Source organism: Coccomyxa subellipsoidea (assembly GCF_000258705.1).
Source record: "Coccomyxa subellipsoidea C-169, whole genome shotgun sequence".
NCBI lineage: Eukaryota > Viridiplantae > Chlorophyta > Trebouxiophyceae > Coccomyxaceae > Coccomyxa > Coccomyxa subellipsoidea.
This window is the reverse complement of record NW_005178035.1, coordinates 1713251-1735652: the sequence shown is the minus strand read 5'-3', so window position 1 is coordinate 1735652 and position 22402 is coordinate 1713251. Positions and strand designations below refer to the sequence as shown.

The following is a 22402-nucleotide window of genomic DNA, read 5'->3' as shown; positions in this document are numbered from 1 at the left end:
ACACAAGCGATAGCAAGGCATTCATTCGTCCATCTATTGCAAGCAGCATGCGTTTGTGCAGCTCTCAACACTGCGACAGAATCCATTCCTGGCAGGATACCAGAGGCAATTAGAAAGTTGATCTCAACTCTCTAGGCAACATGCAGGTGCAGCAACCAGCTGGAGCCTTCATAGAGTCACTGTGGGTGCCTTTGACTGCTTGGTGACCACCACAAGCGCCTTCCAGTCCACAACAGCTCCTCTTCTTTCCAAAAATTCCCCAGCCTGCTGTGCACAGAAACTGTCTCAAGGCCATCGCACCTGCTTCCACAAAACCATTGCTCAATTCCACTTTGAACATCTAGCGCTGGCATGCAGCAACACCCGCGCTCTGAGACGCAACTGCACTGCGCGCACCTCAGGCAGGCAATCCTCACACAAGAGTAATGCATCCTTACATGAAGAGTGCTGCAGACAGTTGAACAATCACCCGATCCTGTGAGTACGGCATAGAACTGCATCTGAAGCCATCTTGCAAGATCCTGTGACAAACAAAGACCAAGTTCGTTTCTTTTGAGGGATGGCGATAGTACAGCAACCGGGTGCCGTCACCTGCCGGAGGGTGTCGAACCCTAGGGTTCCCGCGACGGATGCGAGGGGCACGGAGGGGGAATACGCCGATAGCGCGGCCGCCAGCCGCACGCGCAGCCGCTCTAGCAAGCCATCCATCAGGTATGGAGTCATGCGCGGAGCTGATGCGTACAGGTCTAACAGCTCGCATGCATCGCTGCGCGCGCAGGCCAGGCACACCTGCACAAATTGATTGCAATCAAAAGACAGTGCATACAATACGGACACTGCATGCGCCCGCCAGAGTGAGAAGAAAAGGCTGCCTGTATTGCTGCTCGGATTGCGGGCGTTTTTTCACATTTACTCGCTGCGCAGTTGGGCACACTGGGTGCCGACAACTTGCGATTAAGTCAAATCTAAAAGCTATGTCTTGTGGCAGTTCAGACTCAGCTTGCAGGTGTGGCCAAAAGGGCACCAAATGGAACGCCCGTCTTTCTTTGCAGCCCTGTAGATGGGATTTTTGCACACAATGCTGATACCTTGGTCACTTTGGTTGTGACATGCATGTGACATTGGAGAGGTGAGAAGAAGTCACCCTGAGGGCGTGCTCCATGTAGGGGTGCTGCCAGGCTGTGCAGGGAACGCCGCGCAACTCCATGGCCAGCTGCTTGGGGTTAGTCACAGCCGCGTACAGCAGCCCGTACGCCATGAACTCCGTCTCATTGCCCTCGATCTGCACCATCAGATCTCAGTGATTTAATGGAACTCAGAACAGTTTATTCATTGCTCTGTCATTTTTGGTAGTAGAGTCACGTCTCAGGCATCACCCACTTCAATGTGCAGTGCCACTCGGCAGCCTCCTCCCAGCCCCAAAAGTGTGGTCATAAAGTGCCCAATGACCTCAAGTGAGAGGCCCAGAGAAGAGAAATTCAGCATCAGAAGGCAATGAATGACGAGTTCAGCAGTAGAAGAGCCGCCTGCACCTTGTCAGCATACAGCTGCTGCAGCAACGACAGGCATGGGTTGAACTCTGCTAGGTCTCCCTGCTCGAGCGCTGCACCGACAGAACGCTATTTTCAGTCTTCCTGAGAACACCGGGCACCACTACATGCCTTGATGCAATTCTGGGGATTTTTTGAGCATTTGGATCACCTATGCGGGCATGCGTTTCGTACACGTGCACTGTGAACTCATTGCGGATGAGCTGCACCGTCAGGTCCTGCCGAATGCTCTTCAGCTGCTCGCATGCATACTCATAGTGTGCATCCTGTGCCATGCAATATCCACAGCCTTTGAAAGTTCACACACAGATGCTGCTGCCTCACAATTAAGTGCTGAAACCAACCCGCTAATGAAATATCCTTGATGTGCGCATACGGATAATCATGCAAACTTGCATACTCTAATATCCCATGGAGACCAATGGCAAACCCATGAGAGAGGCATAGGTGCACTTTATAGGCAAGCGCCATCTACAGAGATACACTGCCACAGATACAGGTCCCCCTACTTTCCACAGGCTTGATGGGGCTACTCAAGGCCTCCCTCTGATAGCTGCTTGCAATGGCATAGCACAATCACACATGTGCAGTGTGCCTGAACAGCCAATTTCAAGCAGATGAAAGTAGGAGCACTAAGTAACAGCTCACATTTTTGTGAGGGGTAAAGGTGGCAAGCAAGTAAAGGGGAGTAAATTCCACCTGCATCCACCGCTGCTGCACGTGTTTGAGAGCCTTTTTTAGGACGGACGGCGGCCGCACGGCATCGATTGTCGGCATTGAGGTCAGCCGCAGGTACTCCTTTTCCAGCTGCTGGTTCTGGCCATACACCGCCTGCTTCCCCTCCGATCGCGCCGCCTGCAGAGTGACAGCCTCCTGTGCCCATAACAGATCATAACGCTTGATGCTGATCTCCAGTGGGTATCTTTTTTAATAGGTCTGATCTAATGATGCTTGGTCTATGTTGCTTGCTCTGCATGCAGATACTGCGCCAGAGAACACCGGCCGTGGAGTGATGATAGCGTCTTACAAATCAATAGAGGACCTCAGGAGGAGGCAATGATCACGCACATTTCCCAGGAAAAAACGTCCGCTGATTGTTATGCTGAGGAGCCACAAGAAACAATGCGAAGATTGGCAAAAGACCAGTCCTGCAGTATTTCTTGGCAAGGCGTGCCTCCCCAGGCTCACAATCCATACCATGCTGCAAAGACAGTGCAGCACATCCAAGAAGCACCAGGCGTCTGGGTAAGTACTGTCTAGGACCAGGTGAAAGCCCCGACTGGTGTCAGAGGGGGTAAACATGGCACACACCTGCAGAGGAGCGGAACTCATGCATTCCTGAAATCGGGCGGCTCGCTGCTGCCTCCTAGCCTCCTCCTCAGGTGTCCTTGTGACAAATCCAGGGATACCTGCAGCCATGCCAGCCCTTCATACATGCCCATGCATGCCAGGGTGCATGGGATGTCATTAGGTGCCGTGGTGGGCATTCAAAGGTGCAGGCATGTGTGCATTTTGATCAGCAGCTACCTGGCAGACCAGATTTGCCCGCTGCTTTAAAACTGTGCTGAGAAGTGGCTGCCTTGGAGAATGTAGATGTACTGACAGCTGCACCACATGAGTCGTGTCAGCAGGGCAACGCATAAATGGGGAATCTTGGTCCATTCCAGTGGTAAGAGAGGATGAACTCCAGACGCTTCACCCGCTGGGTGGCCATTGGTCTGCAGGCCAGGCAGCGAGTCAAGTTTGGCGAGGCTGCCCTCAAGTTTATTCAGCAGGCGAGCTTTCTTTTCTGGGGGCACCCCAGGTTGCTGCAGCTTCTTTGTGAGCTTAAGGATCTTCTTCTTCGCTTGTACTCCTGCATCTGCATCTGACTGCATGAACAAACGGAGCAGTGAGTAGACCTGGATCACCCCGTTTACAATCTAACAAACAGAGGGGTAGCCACATTTTGCGTGATCCTTCTGTTCTGCGCGTCACCTTGGCATTTCTGTTGCCCCTTATATCGACTGCACTCTCCTCTATCCTCTTCTTCTTTCCCATAAGGTTGCACTTAGTCCTACTATAAAGCGACCGGTAGCACACATATCGCATTCATCCAATAAATAACGTCAATTATTTTTATTGGTGATTCTTGATTGTGTCGTGCAGGAGGCAGGGTTGAAAGGCGATCTGGATTTTGAAAAGCGCTGAAGAGTTACTAAAATAAATGAGCAAGGTACATATATAGCTTTAATATATAGACAGGTATATTTCTCAAGATTACTACAAGAATGAATACGGAATGGGATTGTGCAAGCAGAGCAATGATTTGGGCATTTTGCTGACGGCAGGGTGAACTCATCATGATCGGGTGTGGCCCTTCATGTGCCTCCAATCCTCCCACAGTCTCTTCCTTATTCTTGACAGTTGATCTCCCAGTCCAAAATTCAGCTTCATTCCATTGAATGTACGAGAGTCAAAGACTCTGCTGAAAGCGTTTCATAGGTACATAGGAAGAGATCTGAAGTCTAGTGATCTGAAGAATTGACTCGGTCGTTACAATGTGAATGAGTGCTCAAAAGGCACGGTCTTAAATTTTTACACCAAAAATGACGACTGCGAAGGCAGCACAGCGATCTTGCGGTCTCCTGTCGAAACAGCAAAGACTTGCTCCTGGAGGCATGCGTCCAGCTTTTGTTGCACGGATACTGGGCTGCAGACGCATCTTAGACCAGCCCTCTGGACATTCAAATAGAAGGATGGAGGGGACCGTGAACTCTTGCAGGGGGCGATTGGTATGCACTGCAGCAACAAGCACTTCAGAGACAGTGACTCAGGAGTCCAAGTCAAGGCTGCCTCAGGAACCTGCTGCACCTCGGAGGTATGCATTGCGACTCCGTTGCAATATCTATGTAGCTACAAGGGTGCATTTCTCTTGGTGCAGCAAAGTGGCAGGGGTTGCCAAGGACGGCGCTCAATTGGCTGGTGGTCCTCACACAGGCAGAGAGTCTTCTCAGGGGTCCAGCCCACTGGGACGCTCCACTTAGGCAACTATTTGGGAGCCATCCGTAATTGGGTGAAGATGCAGGACCTGTATGGTGAGCCCCAATGCTGAAAGCTCCCTTAAATCTGATGATTCGCAATTTCAATTGACCCTTGTCTTATCATGGTCTACCTGAAGCAGTTGCTGACTGCATGGGGGTGCATGTGCACGCAGACACCTTCTTCTGTGTGGTGGACATGCATGCGATCACAATGCCACACGAGCCCCGAGACCTTGTAGAGGCGACCAGGAAATCCGCAGCGCTGTACCTAGCATCCGGCATCAATCCTGACAAGGCCGCCATCTTCGTGCAGTCCCACGTCAGCGCCCATGCTGAGCTGGCCTGGCTGCTGCAGTGCTACACGCCCATCGGGTGAGTTCTATAGGCTCACTATGCAAACAACAGGGGTCAGGTGGACACAATGCAGTTGGAAAGTTGATTCGCCTTGTGCAACTAGGATCTTTGTTTGCATTGTGTGTCCAGCTTAGGCACCAGTCATGTGTGGAGCTAGGATGATTTTGAAGGGCGTGAGAAAGCCCATGGTGCACGACTACAGGTGGCTCAGGCGCATGATCCAGTTCAAGGAGAAGTCGCAGAAGCAGGTCTGATCTGCGGCCAGCAACTTCTTACCTGCTCGTTCCTCCACATGCCATGCAATGTCCTGCTTGCTGCAAAGCATACTGGCTCTTTTCACTGCATGACATGACAAAAGAATGGGGCTTTGAAACATGGTGTGTGCTCACAGAATGCTGAGGAGGTTGGGGCTGGGCTCTTGACATATCCTGTGCTCATGGCTGCTGACATTCTTCTGTACGGCACAGATCTTGTCCCCGTGGGTAAGACCCAGTCTCTACTTCCTACCTGAGCACCCCCATTTTGTACAAATTCAAGCAGAACCCATTTTGTGATTATTTTATACCTCAAATGGTGAGGCCACAACTGACCCATCTACTGGGCTTACCAGAGAGTCGCAGCTGAATCCAAACCTAAAATTGTGTGATTTGAACAGGGGAGGACCAAAGGCAGCACATAGAGCTGGCGAGGGACATAGCAGAGCGATTCAACTACAAGTTCGGGGGGTCAAAGTGGAAGAAGCTGGGCGGCCGCGGCGGGAAGATATTCAAAATCCCCGAGGCTTTCATGCCCCCGGCCGGCGCGCGTGTCATGTCTCTTTCGGTGCGCCTGAGCTGTCATGCCACCTGACTGGAGGGGACTTAATCCACACGCGATGTGTGGCCAGATGTTGTCAATCTCACATTGTTCTGGCCACCCCTTTGGCAACTGACATTCAAGGGGATGGAAAGCTTGTGCGGATCTGAGCATTTTCTGCCTTGCCTTGCTCATGTCGAGCATACTCAATTGTGAATTCTGTATTTGAGGTCATATATCAGACTCTTGTGGAAGGTGCATCACATTTAAGTTAAGGCATCATGGGATGTGTAACAACAGATGCATGGAATGCAGGATGGCACGAGCAAAATGAGCAAGTCTGCAGAGTCGGACGGGTCCCGCATAAACTTGCTTGATCCGCCAGACGTGCTCGCCAACAAAATCAAACGCGCAAAGACAGATGGTAAGCGCTGCTTCGGAATTGCCCAAAGGCCCCGAACATCTTGCCTCACTATGAATTACTGCCTTCAAATGAGGAACCTGTAGCCCTAATATATGGAACCTGCAGCCCTTTGCATGAAGAACAGAAGGGTCCAAAGTGGCATCTAATGTCTTCAGGAGTGTTGTTCTGGAAGTGTTGTGTTTTCTGGTGTGCAGTGTTCAAGGGATTGGAGTGGGACAACCCTGACCGGCCAGAGGCCACCAATCTGATCACCATCTACTCACTCGTCACTGGCATGAGCACAGTAAGCAGCTTTTTCCCATAAACCCTGATCACTTTCTAATGCTACCCTGGCTTGGATGAAATTGCATGTTTGCATGGGCGTGAAGTGAGAACCGCAAGAATCAATTCTGCACATGATTGCCTTGCTAGCTGGCAACTGTCTGTGCGCAAGCATCTGGCTTCGGCATTTGGCTTCTGGCTGCAGAGGTCTGCCCGTAATGGAAGAATAGTACAACGCGGCTACACTTACAGACAAAAGCTCAGCTACAGAATTGTGTTGCATGGTGACACAGACCTGCAGGAAGCAGCAGCTGGGACTGCACAGTATGCGATGCATGAAATGTTCTCTGTTGGGTGCCTGTGCAGGGGGCTGCGGTGGAGGAGGTGTGTGATTTGTCCTGGGGAGAGTTCAAGCCTCGCCTGGCAGATGCGGTGTGCAATCCCTCTTTCAACACTGAACATATGCTGTCAAGAAAATTTCGCACCCAACCTTCACAAATCTCTGGTGTGCACCGCTGCTTCAGGACTTCCGTTTTGGCACATTTTTGTTGCCGGCCTTAAGTTTAAAATTGATGGCCAAGGGTTGTTGATGCATGCAGAGCAGTGCTCACATCAGATTTGGTGCTGGCAGGTTGTTTCGCATTTGGAGCCACTGCAGCAGCGCTACAAGCTTATCATGGATGATGAGCACTACCTGGATGAGGTCCTTGCTCAGGGCGCCGGTATGCTGTCACGCTTGCCATGCACTTCATGGCATGTTTGCCTTTTCTGTATGGTTCAAGCCACAGTGCTCTACAACTTGCTTGTTTCTGGTGCATCAGCAAAAAAAAGGGCGGGGTTCACTTGCTTTGGACAACCTTTGAAATCCTAGTCTTTTTGTGATGTGCAGACAAAGCGGAAGAAGCTGCAAACCGGACACTGAACAATGTCCGACAGGTACGCTCATGGTCTGGTAGATGCCTTGTATCCTTACCTTGTACTCTCCCTGACCTGTCTATAGTTCTATTTTGCATTCCCTTGGCGGGAAGAGGCTGACACTGAGTCTCCTGGATAATAGAATGCAAGGTGCAAAGGAGGTCATGTCAGGCAGGGAGGTGAGGGATTTATACCGGAGCCCATGCTGATGGCCTTCCTTGTCTGCGCAGGCTATGGGCTTCCAAGCAAGGGTGAGAAGGTAGTTAACACGTGGGGAATGTGAGGCGCCCAATTTCCTTGTGGCGATGCGCAGCGCTAGCTACAAGCTGCTCATATCATTAGTACTGTGGGACTTGCTTAAGACTGGCGGGTCACCAGGCCGTTGTGGGAATAACCAGAACTGATTATTGCCATGCTATTGTAAGGCAGATTCCGGAGTAACCGCTGTTTACCATCATCCTTACTACGGTGACGTCAGGGCGGGCCTGGGGTTGGTCGACCAACCCCGCTCCCTAGAATATCCTGCAAATGCGCAACATGCAGGCTGTCCTTCATGCAGCGTTTAAGCATCACTCAAAATCGAGTTCTTCTAAAACATCAATCCTTCCATTCTGGCTGTCACTTCAAATTGTGAAGGTCAAGGGCTTCAAGCTAAGAATTGTCCAGCATGGCAATCACACAACAAGGGCAATCTGCGATCATGCTCGCAATGCTGCAAATTCTACCCAGATGTTGGAATACGAGGAATCTCTCTGCTCAGATTGAATTGCTTAAAGGGACAGACGTCGATGACATGTGTTCTGCAGTGGGATACTCGCCAAGTTCGACATCCTCACAGGCATTGCACCCGGGACCTCTGAGCATGGTTGAGGTCGACAGTACTACGTAGTTTTATCCAAAAGTATCTGGCAGATCGGTAAGAGTCTTCAAATGCATACCATTTGCCGACCTCTCACCTTACAAGAAAAAGCGCAAGTACCTAGAATGCTTGTGCAGCTGTGCACTGTTTGAACAGCAGACGCATGTGATATTGTCAATGTATTCTATGACTCTGAAACATAGTCGAGTTGTTTGCTTAACGTTCTGAAGCCTCGAGCACCTCTGCTCTGCACAATCCAGTGTTGAGAAATTGGAAGCGCACATCCTCAGCGCCTGGCAGGCATCGCGAGCTGCTTAAATATAACATGTAAATCACAGGTAAAGAGCCACGATACCGGAGCGTATTGGAGGCTTCTGAACCTTGCACTATGGCGGCATTCTTAGGCAGCATGGGCACAGACTGGCTGCTAAAGAGGGCCTTCAAATTCATGCTGAAGCGCAATCTTGGGTGCCTGCTACGGAATGAGGTACTTTCATTTATTCTTGGCTCTGTACGAACTTTGCTCTTGTGCTTGCACTCTGCCACCTGTGGTAAAGCGGCACCAATTGTTCTGGGCCTGCTTTTCGACAGGTAGGTGGAGTGATTGAGATCATAGGAAGCCCTGTACTTGAGTAAAGCATGGCAGGAACAAACAGAGACGTTTTGCTTGCAGGTGGACCTGGACATGCTCAATGTGTCTCTGGGCACCGGCACTCTTGAGATTCGCTCTGCGCTCTTGAATACAGAGTACTTGGATGCTCAATTGGTGGGTCTTGTACTGCTGTACCTCCTGCCTGCTTCCCAGTAGACATCTGTTTCCACACCTCTGCTGCAGCTCGCATACTTCTGCCCTGCTTCTTTCATGCTGCGCTGCTGCAGATCCTGCTTCCTGGCAAGCACTCGAAGGCCTCAATGGCACTGAAACAATCGGGGAGTTTTTATGCATGCTGCTTGTGATCCTTGGTGTTGCAAATTAACATGGGATTGAGGCGTGCTGCACTCTGCAGGGGTCGCCATACTGGGAGATTGCGGCCGGCTACGTGGGGGCTCTCAAGGCGGAGATTCCCTTCACAAACCTGTACAGCCAGGCAGTCAGCCTGACACTGGACGAGGCACTGCTGACGCTGCGCCCCCGGTCCAAGGCTCGTCCCCCTGCGGGGGCTGCCGGTCACCCCGGTGAAGCCTCATCCGGCTCTCCAGGTGTGCCCTTGTAATTGTTATGTTCTGCTCGACAACCCACTGGAAATTGAGCTGCAGTGCTTGCATCACCCATTCCACATGACAGAGTCAGTAGGGTGCATGAATGCAGCGCATCAGAGCATGGCGTTTCGCTCCACTTGGCAAATATGATGTGCAGGTCGATGTGGAGTTTATGATTTGGAGTATATGCATATAGGTATAGGTTATAGAGAAGGAGTGAGGTTCCGCTTGCTGTTACTACTCCAGTGGGCTGTAGGGGTGGCATCCATGACATGTTGTGTGCGTAGATGGGAGGAAAGAGCACCGACCTGTATATGGCACAGGCGCAGGCATGGAGCCGGGGGGCGAGGACTCGTTTGGCGAGGAGGGGCCGGCGGGCTGGGATGACTACGGCTTTGGGCAGGCCACGGTAGCCGACGGCGTCAACCTCATAGCGGGCGGCATTGAGAACGTGCTGCAGCGCTTTCGTCTGCAGGTGTGCATGCATGCGCTCAGCGCTGCCTGGAACGTATTGTCCTTGCGTGATCAGCAAAGGCAGTGTGGCGCTCTTGCCGGATGACACCAATTGTTGGCATGACACCCTGACGTTTATGCTGGCTGGTCCAAAGAGGAGCGGTGGTATGACTTTCTGTATGCACGGTCCCATGTCGGTATTTGACGCTGTAAAAGGGTAGTCGCTCCTGCCAGGGCTCTTGTTGTTCATCTGCAGCGTCTGAACCCACCATGAGACAATACATACTGACAGGGCCACATTGTGCAAGCTCATGGTGTGTCAATTTGGTCTTGAGCGTGATATCGTGAAGGCTCTGAAACAATTGTTTCTGCATTGTACAGGCGCGCAACATAACGCTGAGGATAGAGTTGCCACCGCTCGATGGAGAGGATGGCCCAGCTTCACTGGTGGTTGTCCGTTTGGATGACCTCACCTATGCAGGTGAGGCTCCTTTGCCACCTGCTGCCGCAATACTTGCATGGCTCTTAGAGAGTCCCTCCCTCTGCCCCATTCTTGCATTTGATCTGCACGGGCCTTACAGGAGGAGGAATAAAGTAAATAACACAAAAAGATTGTTTGATTCACGTGAATTGGTTTGGCTTGCTGGCAGCATGAGTAATGTTTGACAAGGGTTACTAACCATGCAGGGGAGGCGACGCCAGAAATGACGGCGCCCATGCCGGCGGCGATGAGGCTGCAGAAGCTGGTCACCTTCGCCGGGCTCACCGTGGAGCTCTTCGAGGACGTGCAGGAGGTGAATTCAATCTCCTGCCCTACCCACGAAACTGCTTGCAATGTAATTATGATGCTTGAATCTTGAGCTTGCTTGTGAGCATGCTTCCATAATCCTGTGCATTTGTGCAAAGGCATGACTCTTCTTGATGTGAGGAAGTGGATGGCTGCACCATCAGCTCTCGCTGGTGTCGTCCTTTTTTTTATCATAAGAGATGTGGTGCATGCCACGCCTATTCATTACATATTGCTTTTCTCAAAGTTCCTACCATCCAAAATGTGGTCTTCATCACATAATGGAATCTGCACCTGCTCAGGCGCCTGCAACCAAGGAGCCCGACGCCGCAGCCTTCAGCCAGATGCTCACCCCGGCAGTTGACCCAGAGCAGGAGGATATATCTGCGCCCGAGCCTGGCCTGACACAACATAAGGGCGCTACTGCGGCCATGGCATCACAGGAAACCCCAGAGAGCGAGCGCGCGCACCACAGCAGCACCGGAGACATTCTGGACTACAGGGAACCGCTGAGAGGGTGAGTGAAACGCCTTGCAAAAGTGCATGCACACATGGACAGCATGTTATGTTCTGCTCTGCGTGAGCGCATAGGGCTTGCTTCACATGAAATTGCTGTCACCCTTTTTCCTTCTAGCGCGTAAGACCCACCGCGCCCTTGCCAGAATTTCCATAGTAAAGCTTTCCGCAGCACCGTAGGCAGCAGCTTCTTTTTTGACAGGCATCGGGAAATCTTGTGGAGGAGATGTCCCATTTGGCAAGATCTGTCAAGAGGCGATTTTCATCTGTTGGATACTTACCCCCCATTGCCAACTCAGGAGCTGGACGGATCTGGGGAGCGATGAGCCGTCGACCCCAATAGGGCAGCGGCCGCCCACAGAGGCTTTCACTTTGCCATCTGCTTCTTCGCCAATGTTTTCGCCGTTTGTAGCGTCGCCTTTTGCGCGGCAGGCCCAGTGCTCCTTCACCTCTGCCGATGACGACGCACTATCCGGTGAGCAACTTATGATAATTTAACTGCTTCTTGGGACCAAGTTTGGGCTGTCAGGTTTGCACCCCTCATGCTGTCATGCAATGCTTGTGCAAGGTGTGCCTCCCTTGAGACTGTATCGGTGCATGCAATTTGGAGCTTGGCCCAAATGCCCCGCCCACAGTTAGACGGATTTTTTGGGCCGATCCCCAACATGTCAGTACCAGATCTCATCACCAAAGGTAGCGACATCGTGCATGCGCAACAATCCATGGGATTGTGTGATGTGTGTATTTGTCTGCGGTGCTGATGAGTCCTTGCAGTGTTGCCACTGCATGTGTTGGTGAAGGATGTATTGTGAAATGCGCAGAGGGGAGCGCAGAAGGAGAATCGGACGAGGCGGGTGACAGCAGCCACGTGATCATATGCAGCGCGGCGGGCGTCGGCTGCTCGGGGCGGCTGCGGCTGCTGCTGACGTGGCGCGCACAGTCGCAGCTGCACCCCGACATCGACGCTGATTTCACCCTGGACCCTCTTCAGGCACGGCGTATTCCTATCCCCGTCTGAGCACTTTTCTTTGGTTTGATTAAGTCGCAAACCGAACTGGCGGGCTTATTGATCTTCTTAGGAAGAGGATGGCAGGCTCATACAGCATGTAAGACGACCTGCTGGCGCCATCAAGAAAGGCTTGGTCCACGATGCTCGACCATGATGTCATTGTCAAGGATCGCTTGGCTGACCTTCCTGGCCTGTGCAGGCAGGATACATGCCTGACATGGCCTTCTCTCTGTTGGACCAGGCGCACGGCAAACACGCTTGAAAATTAACGGATGCAATAAATAGTAGATTGTCTAGAGGCACGCCTCAAATAATTCAGAAATTCAAAAAAAAAATCTGCAGGTCCAGCTGCACCCGCACCACCTACCGCTGCTCGTGCACCTGACCAGCTGCCTCGGCGCAGCGGCTGCAGCATCGGCGGCCGCGTCGGCGGCTGCCGCTCGGGAGTCGCCGGCTGCTGCGGCGGAGGCCGCGGAGCCGGCGCCGGCCGCGCGGTCCATCATCGAGGGCATGCTGCTGCCAGACACGACCGCCTTCGCCACCGAGTTTATCTCCCAATCCTGGGGCTACGGCCGCGCGTCTGCACACGCGGACAAAAGCCAGGTGAAACAGCCATTCTGTCCAGCGCCAGCCAATTTTTTTAAATATTGAGAAATTTGGCTTTTGAGAATTCTGAATGTGTTTAGATGTATTTCTACCAACATGAAGCAGCTGTTTTTCGTGTCCCTACCAGCGCCTTGCCACTGTGCTGCATCCTATCACCAATTAGTGTTTTAGAGCTCTTGGGATTGTTATGTAGAAGGTGATAGGTTGCAGCTGATGTGCGCTTCCGTTTGTAATGTATTATGCTGTGGCCGCCCTTCTGGGCCTCATGAAGTCTGTGCCTGCCTTGTGAGGGAGACCTGGTCAGGGCTAATGAGGGGTGCCATTCAGGCGCTGCAGGAGACAGTTGGCCCGGACGAGTTTTTTGACGCGCTGGCCAGCATCCGCAGCAGCGTGTCCAGCTTCGTGACAACTACCGCCGCGTCGCTGCGCGCGTCCGACGCCGGTGACTCGTCCTTCGCCAGCGCAAGATCAGGCACCTCTGGGGGACCCCCCGCCGGTAGCGCCAGATCTGGCAGCCTCGCCTCTGCGCCGTCTGCCGCCCGCCCCGGCAGCGGCCATCCATCTGAGGCACACAGGTGCGCCAGTTGTGTTTTAGTACTTTCCTTTGGCAGAATATGCACTGAGGACTATCCTGCAGGGTCACATTTATGTCCGCAGAGATCTGGGGCTCAGACACTTGTGGGCTGGTCCAATTTCATGTCCCGTCAAAGTGTCCTCTCAATATCAGCTCTGATCATGGTTCGCTGCATTTCTTTGCCCTGCTGAACATGAAATTTGTTTTCTGCACCTGGGAAAGGTGTACAATCGGCTGCAGCTGTATAATTGCAGTTTGGCTGCAGCTGTGTATGTTCAGATGAACTTACATAGCAAACCTGATGGCGGCTGTTGTTGTGTGCAGGAGTGCCAGTGAGGAGGCGCCCGTGCTGGAGTCGCTTGGGTGGCAGCTGCGCTTGAAAGCTGGCGATATCTCCATAGTGCTCTGGTACCCAGAAGACGCCCCCGGCTGCAGCGTCCAGGTCAGACCACTCTCAACACCCTTGTACAATGCACGGTGCTTTCCTCACGCTACAACTTTAGCATGGTTTGTCAAAGGTTCAGACACCCCACATGCATGTTCTGGCACCTGCTGCTGACAAGCAGCTTCTGAGGGTGTGCACAAGCTGGTCGGCAGTTTGCAGGTCAGCAATTTGCAAGTGATGCTAGATTCTGTGCTGTGGGCTGCTCTGCTGGCACTACGACGTCACCCTGCCCAACACATGCTGAGACAATCGTCCTACTGTGCTCAACAGGTGGATGCTGCGCTTGGGGCGGCCTGCGACTACAGGGCGCGGCTCTCCATGGAGTGCTGCAATCTGGACCTGAGTGTATCTGCAGGGCCCAAGGGCGATGTGGAGGGAACGCTGCGTCTGTGGCGCCTGGAGGCCGTCGAACACATCCCGGCAGCCGCCGGCGCCGCGGCCGCCTCTGCCACTGCGCTCGAGGAGGTGCAGTGTTTGCGTGTCCTATATCTGATTTCGCCTGATATTTTCCAGCATCAATGTCTTCAGGTGGCTGGGGAGGATCTGATATAAATAACGTGTCCTTTGGCTTCGACTTAGGGACTTGAAATTTCAACGTGCCAGCCGTCATACCCCTCTGAAGCTGTGAAATAAAATGGAGTCCTATGTACAAATCCCCTGACGTTACAGCAGCAATTGAGCTCCGTGCAACCACTGCCTGATGCTGATGGTACTTCATAATGCCATTCACAGGTCATCAGGGTGCCGGAGGTCCTCCCTCCGGCGGCGGGGGGCACCAGGCCGGTGCCATCGTTCGCTGGCGTTTCCGTGCTGCCGCTCAAACGCTCGCTGTACAGCTCCACTCTGAGCCAGCTTTCTGCGCTCTCCGCCTCCTTCGGGCCTATCACTGCTGCCCAGCCCCAAGTGCAGGTAGGGGCGTTGGGTTCTGCGCTTTCCTGTTTTAGTAATGTCACTGGCATGTTCCAGAATCTCTGATGTAGTGATTCTGATTATCTCAAAGTATGCACTATACGTGATTTTTGGGTACATCCCATTGACATCTGTGCGACATGATCCTGGAGTACTTTTCTTTGGACATTTTCATTGGAAGTCACCATCCCACACCGGCTCTCTGCTCGTGGCCTTGCAGTGTTTCTACGTTAGTGTGACATGCATGTGCATGGCATGTGCAGATCTGGCCAGTCATCGCTGTGGCGGGAGGGCACGCCGCGGACGGAGGCACCCCAAGCCTGTCCATGGCTCTCACTGGCACCGGCACTGGTGCGTTTTTATTTCTTCACATGATTTTGTCCTACTGTTATGCACATGGCTGAGCCTGTATCACATGTTCTGTATCATCACTGCAAAGTGCAACTTGTGTCATGTGCTCACACCATTGAAGAGCCGGTATGACTGTGTGAGAGATGACCCTGATGCTGCTGGCATGCATTTGACTGGTGGAGAAAGATCCCAGAAGACCGAAAAGCAATTATCCAAGTCTGGCTTGACGTACCTATTCCTTAAGGACTGGAGCATGTACAATGATAATGATTACAAAATACAAATGTGTCAAGTTTCAATATGAAATGTTCTTGTGACTATGGCCAGTGTCAGAGGGAGCTGAGGTGGCGGTGGCGCTGAGGACAGTCAGCATGTGGCTGAGCCTGCCGCTGCTGCAGCGTATGGAGGCGTTCCTGTCCCTACTCTCCCTCCACCAGCAACAGCTTGCAGCCGCCGCCGCAGCCGTCGCAGCCGATGCCGGGTATGTGCCATGCTGCCTGGCCTGTGTTCTCTCGGTGTACACATGTGCGAGTACCAGAGCAGTGAAGACCAGAGCATCAGCTGTGTCACGTGGTTGTCTTCGAGGGAAGATCTAATGTGCTGAGGTAACCTGCAAATAATGGCCGCCAAATAATGGCAGAGAGCGGATCAGGCAGTCCAGAGCATCCATTGGCTGGGAGAGCGTTGAGGGACTGTTGATGCCACCCTTGCCCTTGACAGAATACTGCATGGCCCGTCTCATATTAGTGCGGGTGGTACACCAGCAGGTAGATACTTGTAAATCAGATTCATGGTATTCAAAAAGGGTACATTATTGGTTTGCAGGGCTGCTGGGTGTGGGATGCCGTCCCGGGGGTTAGATGATTCCAGGTACCATGCAGAGACTGCGCTTGATGCCATCCTCGATGACCTGCAGGTGTGAGCATGCCTTTTCTTACTTGAGAGTCACAGTCCACTGATGGGGTGCGTACAGATCCGGATGTCGAGTACGGTACATGAGATGGTTGCTTTGATATGCTGCACATACAGATGGCTTCACCTTCACATAGCGCCCCTTGGAAGTAGTGATTACGCATTAGACTCTGCTCTGATCTCTTCTGGGTCAGAGCTTCCTACATTAGTAATTGCTGCTTTCAAGATATGCTATGCGAGGCTGAAGATCCTCCCTTGCAGGCTTCATCTTTGCCCATGCTGTCGTGGGATTGTCCAAGCGAGCTGTCGTGGACATTTTGCCAATCAATTCTTCCTCCCATCAGTCATCAGAAAGGAAAGTCCGTGTAAAAGTTCACCACAACTGCCACAGGAGTTCCAGGCGGGAGAGGAGGGCCACGCGCGCGGCGGCGGCCGGGGCCGGGGCCTGACCGTGGCATGCACAGTGCCGAGGGTGTGCGCTGTTGCTCTGCTGCCGCCGCCGCCGAATTTCCCCAACGCTCCCGTCTGCCACGGCTACAGCTATGTCGTGGCTGAGCTCTCCAGCGTTCCCTCCCTCGAGGTGACTCATCGACTTCTAATAGTTACAATTGCTTTGGCATCGTGCTGACTCAGCTCATTTACTTGCATAGTCAATGTTGTGATGTAGGCTCTATGGAACCTCCTTTCTGATTGATCTCTGCTGTGCCTGGTGGGTGGCTCAGGAAACGCTGCCAAACACCATCTGTGCTCAAATTTTTATACTTTTATTGTGATGGGTACACTCTTCTGGAAGCAGTGTTCACCAAAAGGTGTGGGTGTGTGTGCAGGGGAGGGCGCAGGTGCCAATGTTGAAGCTCAGGAACGGTGGGGACTCTGTATGGGAGATGGAGGCCAAGATTGGCCGCGCCAAGGCCTATCTGGTCGGCAGTCCCTACGCGACCGACTTTGGCTTCTCAAATGTCCTTCAAGGGCCGCTGCAGGTGAGCTAGCCTTGGCAACACAGCATGTTGCTGCTCGCTTTGTTTTCCTTTGGGGAATCCTTTCTACCTTTTGCTGGTCCTTCTGCCATTCTTGGCAAGTACCTTTCGGCATGATTTGGCAAGCCCTTCTCTGCATTTCCTACCCCTACACAGGAACGCGCAGTAGGCTCAGACAATATATTGTAACGTCTTGACTAAAAGTTTGATGTTGAAATCAAAGGCGAACTGCGTGGTGGACGTGGTGGCGCCATCAGAGCAGCAGCCGGTGGCGGTGACAGCCGAGGTGCGGTGGTCCGGCGGCGTTGCCTCCTCGCCCCAGCTCATCGGCAGCACCTGGGCGCGCGTGCATGCCCATGCCAACGAGGCCGGCGACAGCAAAGGTGCTGACTCATCCGGTCATGTACCTCCCAATTGCAGCTCAAAAAGATGCGTTTGGTGCTTCTCTGTGGACTTGCAGCGTCACGTTGTCATCGACCTTCTCAACTCTCCTATACGTGTCATCTTTGAGGGAGGTTTTGGGTGCCTTGAACTGGGAGGTAGCTTATTTTTCTGCGGAACCCAGTTAGATGGGGCGTAAAATGGATTCCCTATCCTCCAGGTGCAAGCCTCGAGTCAGCCTCTAGGCGCAGGCCTCAGTCCTTACAATTGATTTGCAGGTGCGGGCCTCGAGACGATCCATTTCCAAGACGCCGCAATTGCATCATCGCCGCTGCGCATCCGGCTGCAGGCGCCTGAAGTTCTGGCAGACATTGCACGGGTAAGACACAGCTCCCTGTGCTGTCAATCTGCAGTCCTGTTCCATCTGAATGTCCTGTTTGGCCTTCTCAAAGTGGCCTGTGATGACGGAGAATCTGCTGGAGCATTGCACCTTCACTACTGTCATTTTTTCTCTTCCTGGCCTGGTCTGACTGTTTGGTGATCTGGCGCCAGGCGGACTTGGCGGGGCTGTGGCAGCTGGCGGACGCGGTGCTGAGGTGGCGGGCAGCTGCCGCCGAGCTGGCAGCTGCTACCGTCGGGGAAGCTGCGGTGGTCCCGGCCGCCCAGACTGCCATCCTTGTTGAAGCCGGCGTAAAGTGCAACCTCCAGCATGTCACACAGGTCAGCTTGCTGAGCCCTCTCTCATGCTACAGCTCATCTTGTCATGTCAGCAAGGTGATCCTGTCAGCAATGTGGCCTATGCCTGCAGATTGGCAATTGCTTGTGTCCATCTTCTTTCTCCTCTATGAAAGGGCTGGACTCGTGCCTGCAATAAGATCCTCTGGCATCCGTTGCAAGCATCTGCCCAAGTCCTCTTTCAGGAGATGTTTAGAAGGACGACCACAGTCGTCAAGAGGGATGCAGTCAGTCATACTCTCTCTGCGATGTGTCACAATCGCATGCTGGACGTGGGCCGCTGTGACAATATTTGCCACTGTAGAGGTAATTCTATTTATATGCAGGGTTTGGAGGTGGACATGACGCGGCGCAGCGCAGCCGCATTCCTGGTGGACGTGCAGGAGCTACGGGCATTTGCCGTAACGGGCCTCGGCGGGTCCGTAGACGCGTCGGCCGCCGCGCTCACTACGTCGGGTGTCACGCTCAGCGGGGGGCCGCGTCACGACTGTCTCCTGCACGTTCCCTCCTCCGCTGCAGCCGGCCGCAGCCGTTCCAGCCCCTGCTTAGAAATTGTCCACGTCCAAAGGTGATTTCTGCTTTTTTTTTCGTGCCTGTATTGCCGGGGCACAGTCCGCTCACAGTGGTCCATAAACAGCACAACTTGGTACACCAAAAGGTCGGTAGTGGTTGAGCATTACTGGCGTGATCAAGATGCCACTGCTGTCTCCACGCTATCGACCTTTTGGTGGACCAACAAGCGGTGCCGCTTGGAGTACACCAAAGGACACCAGCCTTGTGTAATCTCACCTAGGACTTATCATGGGTTGCAGCCTGCGCACAGCTCGCCTGCACTCATCAATTGGTAGCACGTCTTGGTAGATGAAGAGATTGGCAGCGAATGAGTCGCAATGGCATGACGAAGGTGCCTCTGCTGCTCACCCTTGCCGATCAGTACATGTACCAACAAGTGGCACTGCTTGGAATACACCTTAAAACACCATTCTATCGTCTTCAGAAGCCATCATGATGTGCTGCAGGCCAGCGGTGCCAGACAAGGAAAGCAGCTCGGGCCGGGATACGGCTGCGGGCAGCGCGTTCGCGCTGCGGCAGCAGCAGCCGCTGATCGAGGCGGCAGCAAGCGTGGCGGCGCGCGGCGCGACATTCTCGGCGGCCGATGGGGATCTGACACTGCCCTGGCTCGGCCAGCTGGGGGACTTTTTCAGCGTCGCCTGCTCTGGCGACCTGCCGGAGGCCCCGCCTCCCCCTCCCCTGGACCTTGATGTCCACCTGCAGGTGAGCTTGGTTCTTTGAGCTGTTCATTTATAAAGGTCGCATAAGCTATGACGTATCACAAGCTTCTGCACTCACCTGTTCAGGCCATGCGTTCAATGTGCCTGCATGCGGAGTAAGGATGTGTGACTTGCTGGTTTGCTGCTTTAGACGATTCACTAGCAGCGAGCAGCTGCAGCGGTGCATTTAGATATAAGAGGTGGAGATAAAATAGGTGGCAAATGTGAGATGTGGAGTGTCTTGCAGGATTGTGCACTGAGATACGAGCCTCCAGAGATCCCCACGGAGGAAGTTGGGCCCGACATTGCGGCAGCTCTACTGGTCGGGGGCCTGCACACGCGCATCAGCCCTGCAGATCCCGCCCTGGTGAGCCCGTTTCTAGCTTCAATATGGCCACAGGCATGCACATGGTGGCTGTCTGTGTTTCATTGCTGAGGCACATCAGCATCGTTTGTCAAGTTCCACTCTCAGAGTCTCCACGCTTCCATACACAAGCTGTTCAATGTGCAATTAAACAGCTTGATTATGGGACCTGGAAGATGCTCAGAGCGAACCTGACGAATGAGGACTTAGCCAAAATGGACAAGTTGGTCTTTGTGTTGTAAATGTGTACGACTGAGTCTATATAACCCATATGGTGTGTAGTGTATTTGCATTGTACCAGCCAAGCCAAGACGTCTTCTGTGCTAATGCAGACGATAGAACTTCGCTCGTCGAGCATGTTCTGCGCGGAGGCGGCGGCTCGCGGCCGGGAGTGGGAGTCGGGCGCGGCGGCCGACGTGCCGGGCGCGCACCTGCTGCGGGCAGGCTATCATCTCATTGCATCAGAGCCGCTCCTGCGCGTCGCTCTGCGGCCCCCCACCGGCGATGACGGTCCGCCCCACCCTATAATTATTTAACCCTGGCAACTGCAGTGGCTGTATTTGCTTAGCGCCCTGCTGAAGATTAATATGCTGCCAAACCTTGCGAAGGCAATTGCTTATTGTCCTAGATGCCCTTGCTGTCATTCATCCTCCTGAGGCACGCAAGGGGCTGGCCATGCCTGATGGATTTACCCAGGCTGGTTGAAGTAAATGCTGCCAAGCTCTGGTCACTTCAAAGAGCTGCTGCGCCAGCTATTCCAAAGGGCCCGGTACAACGATGGAAACGCGTTGCAGGACAACAATTTGTTGACAGCTTGTTTCTATTCTTTCCAGTTTTGGCAAGTCTCCAGGCGAGATTGGTCCCTTGAAAAACCCACAAGCTAATTATCAGGGAGTATAAAGAAAATTATCAGGGACTCAGAGGACGAATTCTCTGAGAGTTTGCTGCTGAAGCTAGTGTGAATCATGAGCACAATATGATGCTATGTGTAGTGCTGAGGGGTGTCCACTGTGGCAGGCACATTCGAGATCGAGGTCTCCAACGAGCGGCTGCATTCCACGCTCACGGCACCAGCCTTCCGCCTGGTGTCCGCCCTTGGCGCGCAGATTGCGGCGGCATTTGCCGACGAAGCCGATGCGCCGGCGGCCGCCGCCAGTAGCCGCCGGGCGCGGGGATCCCGGCGGCCACCGCCAGGGGGGCCCTCCGGCAGCGGGGGGTCCCTCGCTTCCGCCCCGGCCGCCGGCGGCGGCGGCGCGCCCGTCCGAGTCATGGAGGGCGTCAAAGAAGATGCCTACAGGTGGGGCACCCATTGGGAATGAGGCAAACTCTGCCTCTCAATTCTCAGCTGTAGTCATAGGACATCCCATCCACATAGAAATTTCTGACTTCCGGCTCCATTGACTATCTGCGGAGTAGACGGGCAGCTTAAACAATGTGCATAAACACACGCCAATGGGACCAGCAGCCCCTCTTGATGTTTGCTCTCAATGGAGTCCTGTGGACAAGATTATTCTGTCCGCTCTGAGTCACACAAATGTGATGTGTGCACAGGCCGCAGAGGGAACGCGCGCAAGAGTCGGCGGCTGCCTCAGTGTATCTGGAGGGCGGCTGGCTTAATCCGGAGTTGGGGGACGCCTTTGAGCGCGGCGCAGACCTGTCCATCACCTTCCCAGACGCCCAGCTCGGCGCAGGGCCGCTCAGGTGCTGTTCCGGCACGCATCACCCTGCTATTGTTCATATATTAAGTTGCCAGCAATGTGATCTCTGTGAGTGTTTGTGCCGCTCGTGCTGTAGAGCGGATGCCTGATTGGCACTGCACCAGCGTTATTATTCATCGCGGCTGTGAGAGCTTTGTGGGCTCTTTGAGGCGGGCTGCAAGGAATGGAAGATGTTAGTGCATCATCGCTGGCTAGTTGTATTCTCTCTGGGATTGTCAGGTGCAGGATAGGTTATCAGAATAACACCAAACTTTATTTAGTTTGGGTATGTTGCCGGTAGGGGTGAGGGGAGGGGAAGGGAGCCGGGCCGGGGCGCGGCGACTCTGGCGCGGTTTTCGGGGGAGGCACCGCCGCTGTATGACGACCACTTTGACCGGCCGCGCGGCAGCAGCTCGGAGCGCGGCGCGGCCGCCACTGAGGAGATGGGCCACTGGTGCGGCTGTCTTTCATGTTGAAATTGTTGCGAAAACATATAATCAACAGAATCCATTATCATGGTACAGTGAGACTACGATCCACTGAGGAGACGGGGCCACTGGTGCGGCGGTGTTCCCTCTTCAGTGCTGCAACCCGAAAAAATATACACCCGTTAACTATGTCAGAGTGAAGCAACGAGGTAGCTGAGAAGGAGACCATGTGCATGCCTGCCTTCCGTTTGTAAGGCGTGTCGCAGGGCACTGGTGCTTCAGGTCTGCAGCTCCGCCAGCCTGCTGACAAGCTGGGTTATTGCCCTTGTGACGCATGAAGATTTGCAGGTCTGTGCTTTTTCAATGGCGCTTTTATTAGTCACCTTGTTTCAAAGGTATTGTTTAGTAGAGCTTTTGCAATGCTCAGAAGCTTTTATGGAGGCTGGGCTGGTTCCAGCCAATGAGCCAGTATTTGGTGGAGAAATTCCAAGATGGCATTGCTGGCAATAGCTCCACAGGGATGGCGTCATTGTAATGGGTTCCAATGCTGACAGAGCTCGACAAATGGCTTTCCTTCCGTCATATTACGTTGTCCGGTCAGAAAGC

General features: G+C 53.4%; 2 protein-coding genes across 2 annotated transcripts; one reads left to right on the top strand and one right to left on the bottom strand.

The window, feature by feature from the left end:
• Positions 1-168: 168 nt before the first annotated feature.
• COCSUDRAFT_63639 (hypothetical protein) lies at positions 169-3590 on the bottom strand (the record flags this gene model as incomplete). Its single annotated transcript, XM_005647772.1, has 9 exons — positions 169-264; positions 592-789; positions 1145-1282; positions 1533-1603; positions 1702-1816; positions 2250-2423; positions 2862-2959; positions 3250-3421; positions 3528-3590. 9 exons carry the CDS (start codon positions 3588-3590, stop codon positions 169-171), a joined length of 1125 nt encoding a protein of 374 aa, XP_005647829.1.
• Positions 3591-4151: 561 nt separating this feature from the next.
• Positions 4152-7778, top strand: COCSUDRAFT_23859 (putative trytophanyl-tRNA synthetase). The gene is made up of 12 exons (XM_005647771.1): positions 4152-4410; positions 4530-4627; positions 4747-4945; positions 5130-5175; positions 5319-5409; positions 5583-5749; positions 6038-6146; positions 6341-6429; positions 6774-6839; positions 7039-7129; positions 7297-7343; positions 7553-7778. The coding sequence occupies exons 1-12, from the start codon at positions 4211-4213 to the stop codon at positions 7583-7585; spliced, it is 1236 nt and encodes a 411-aa protein (XP_005647828.1). The 5' UTR covers positions 4152-4210; the 3' UTR covers positions 7586-7778.
• The last annotated feature ends 14624 nt before the right edge of the window (positions 7779-22402 follow it).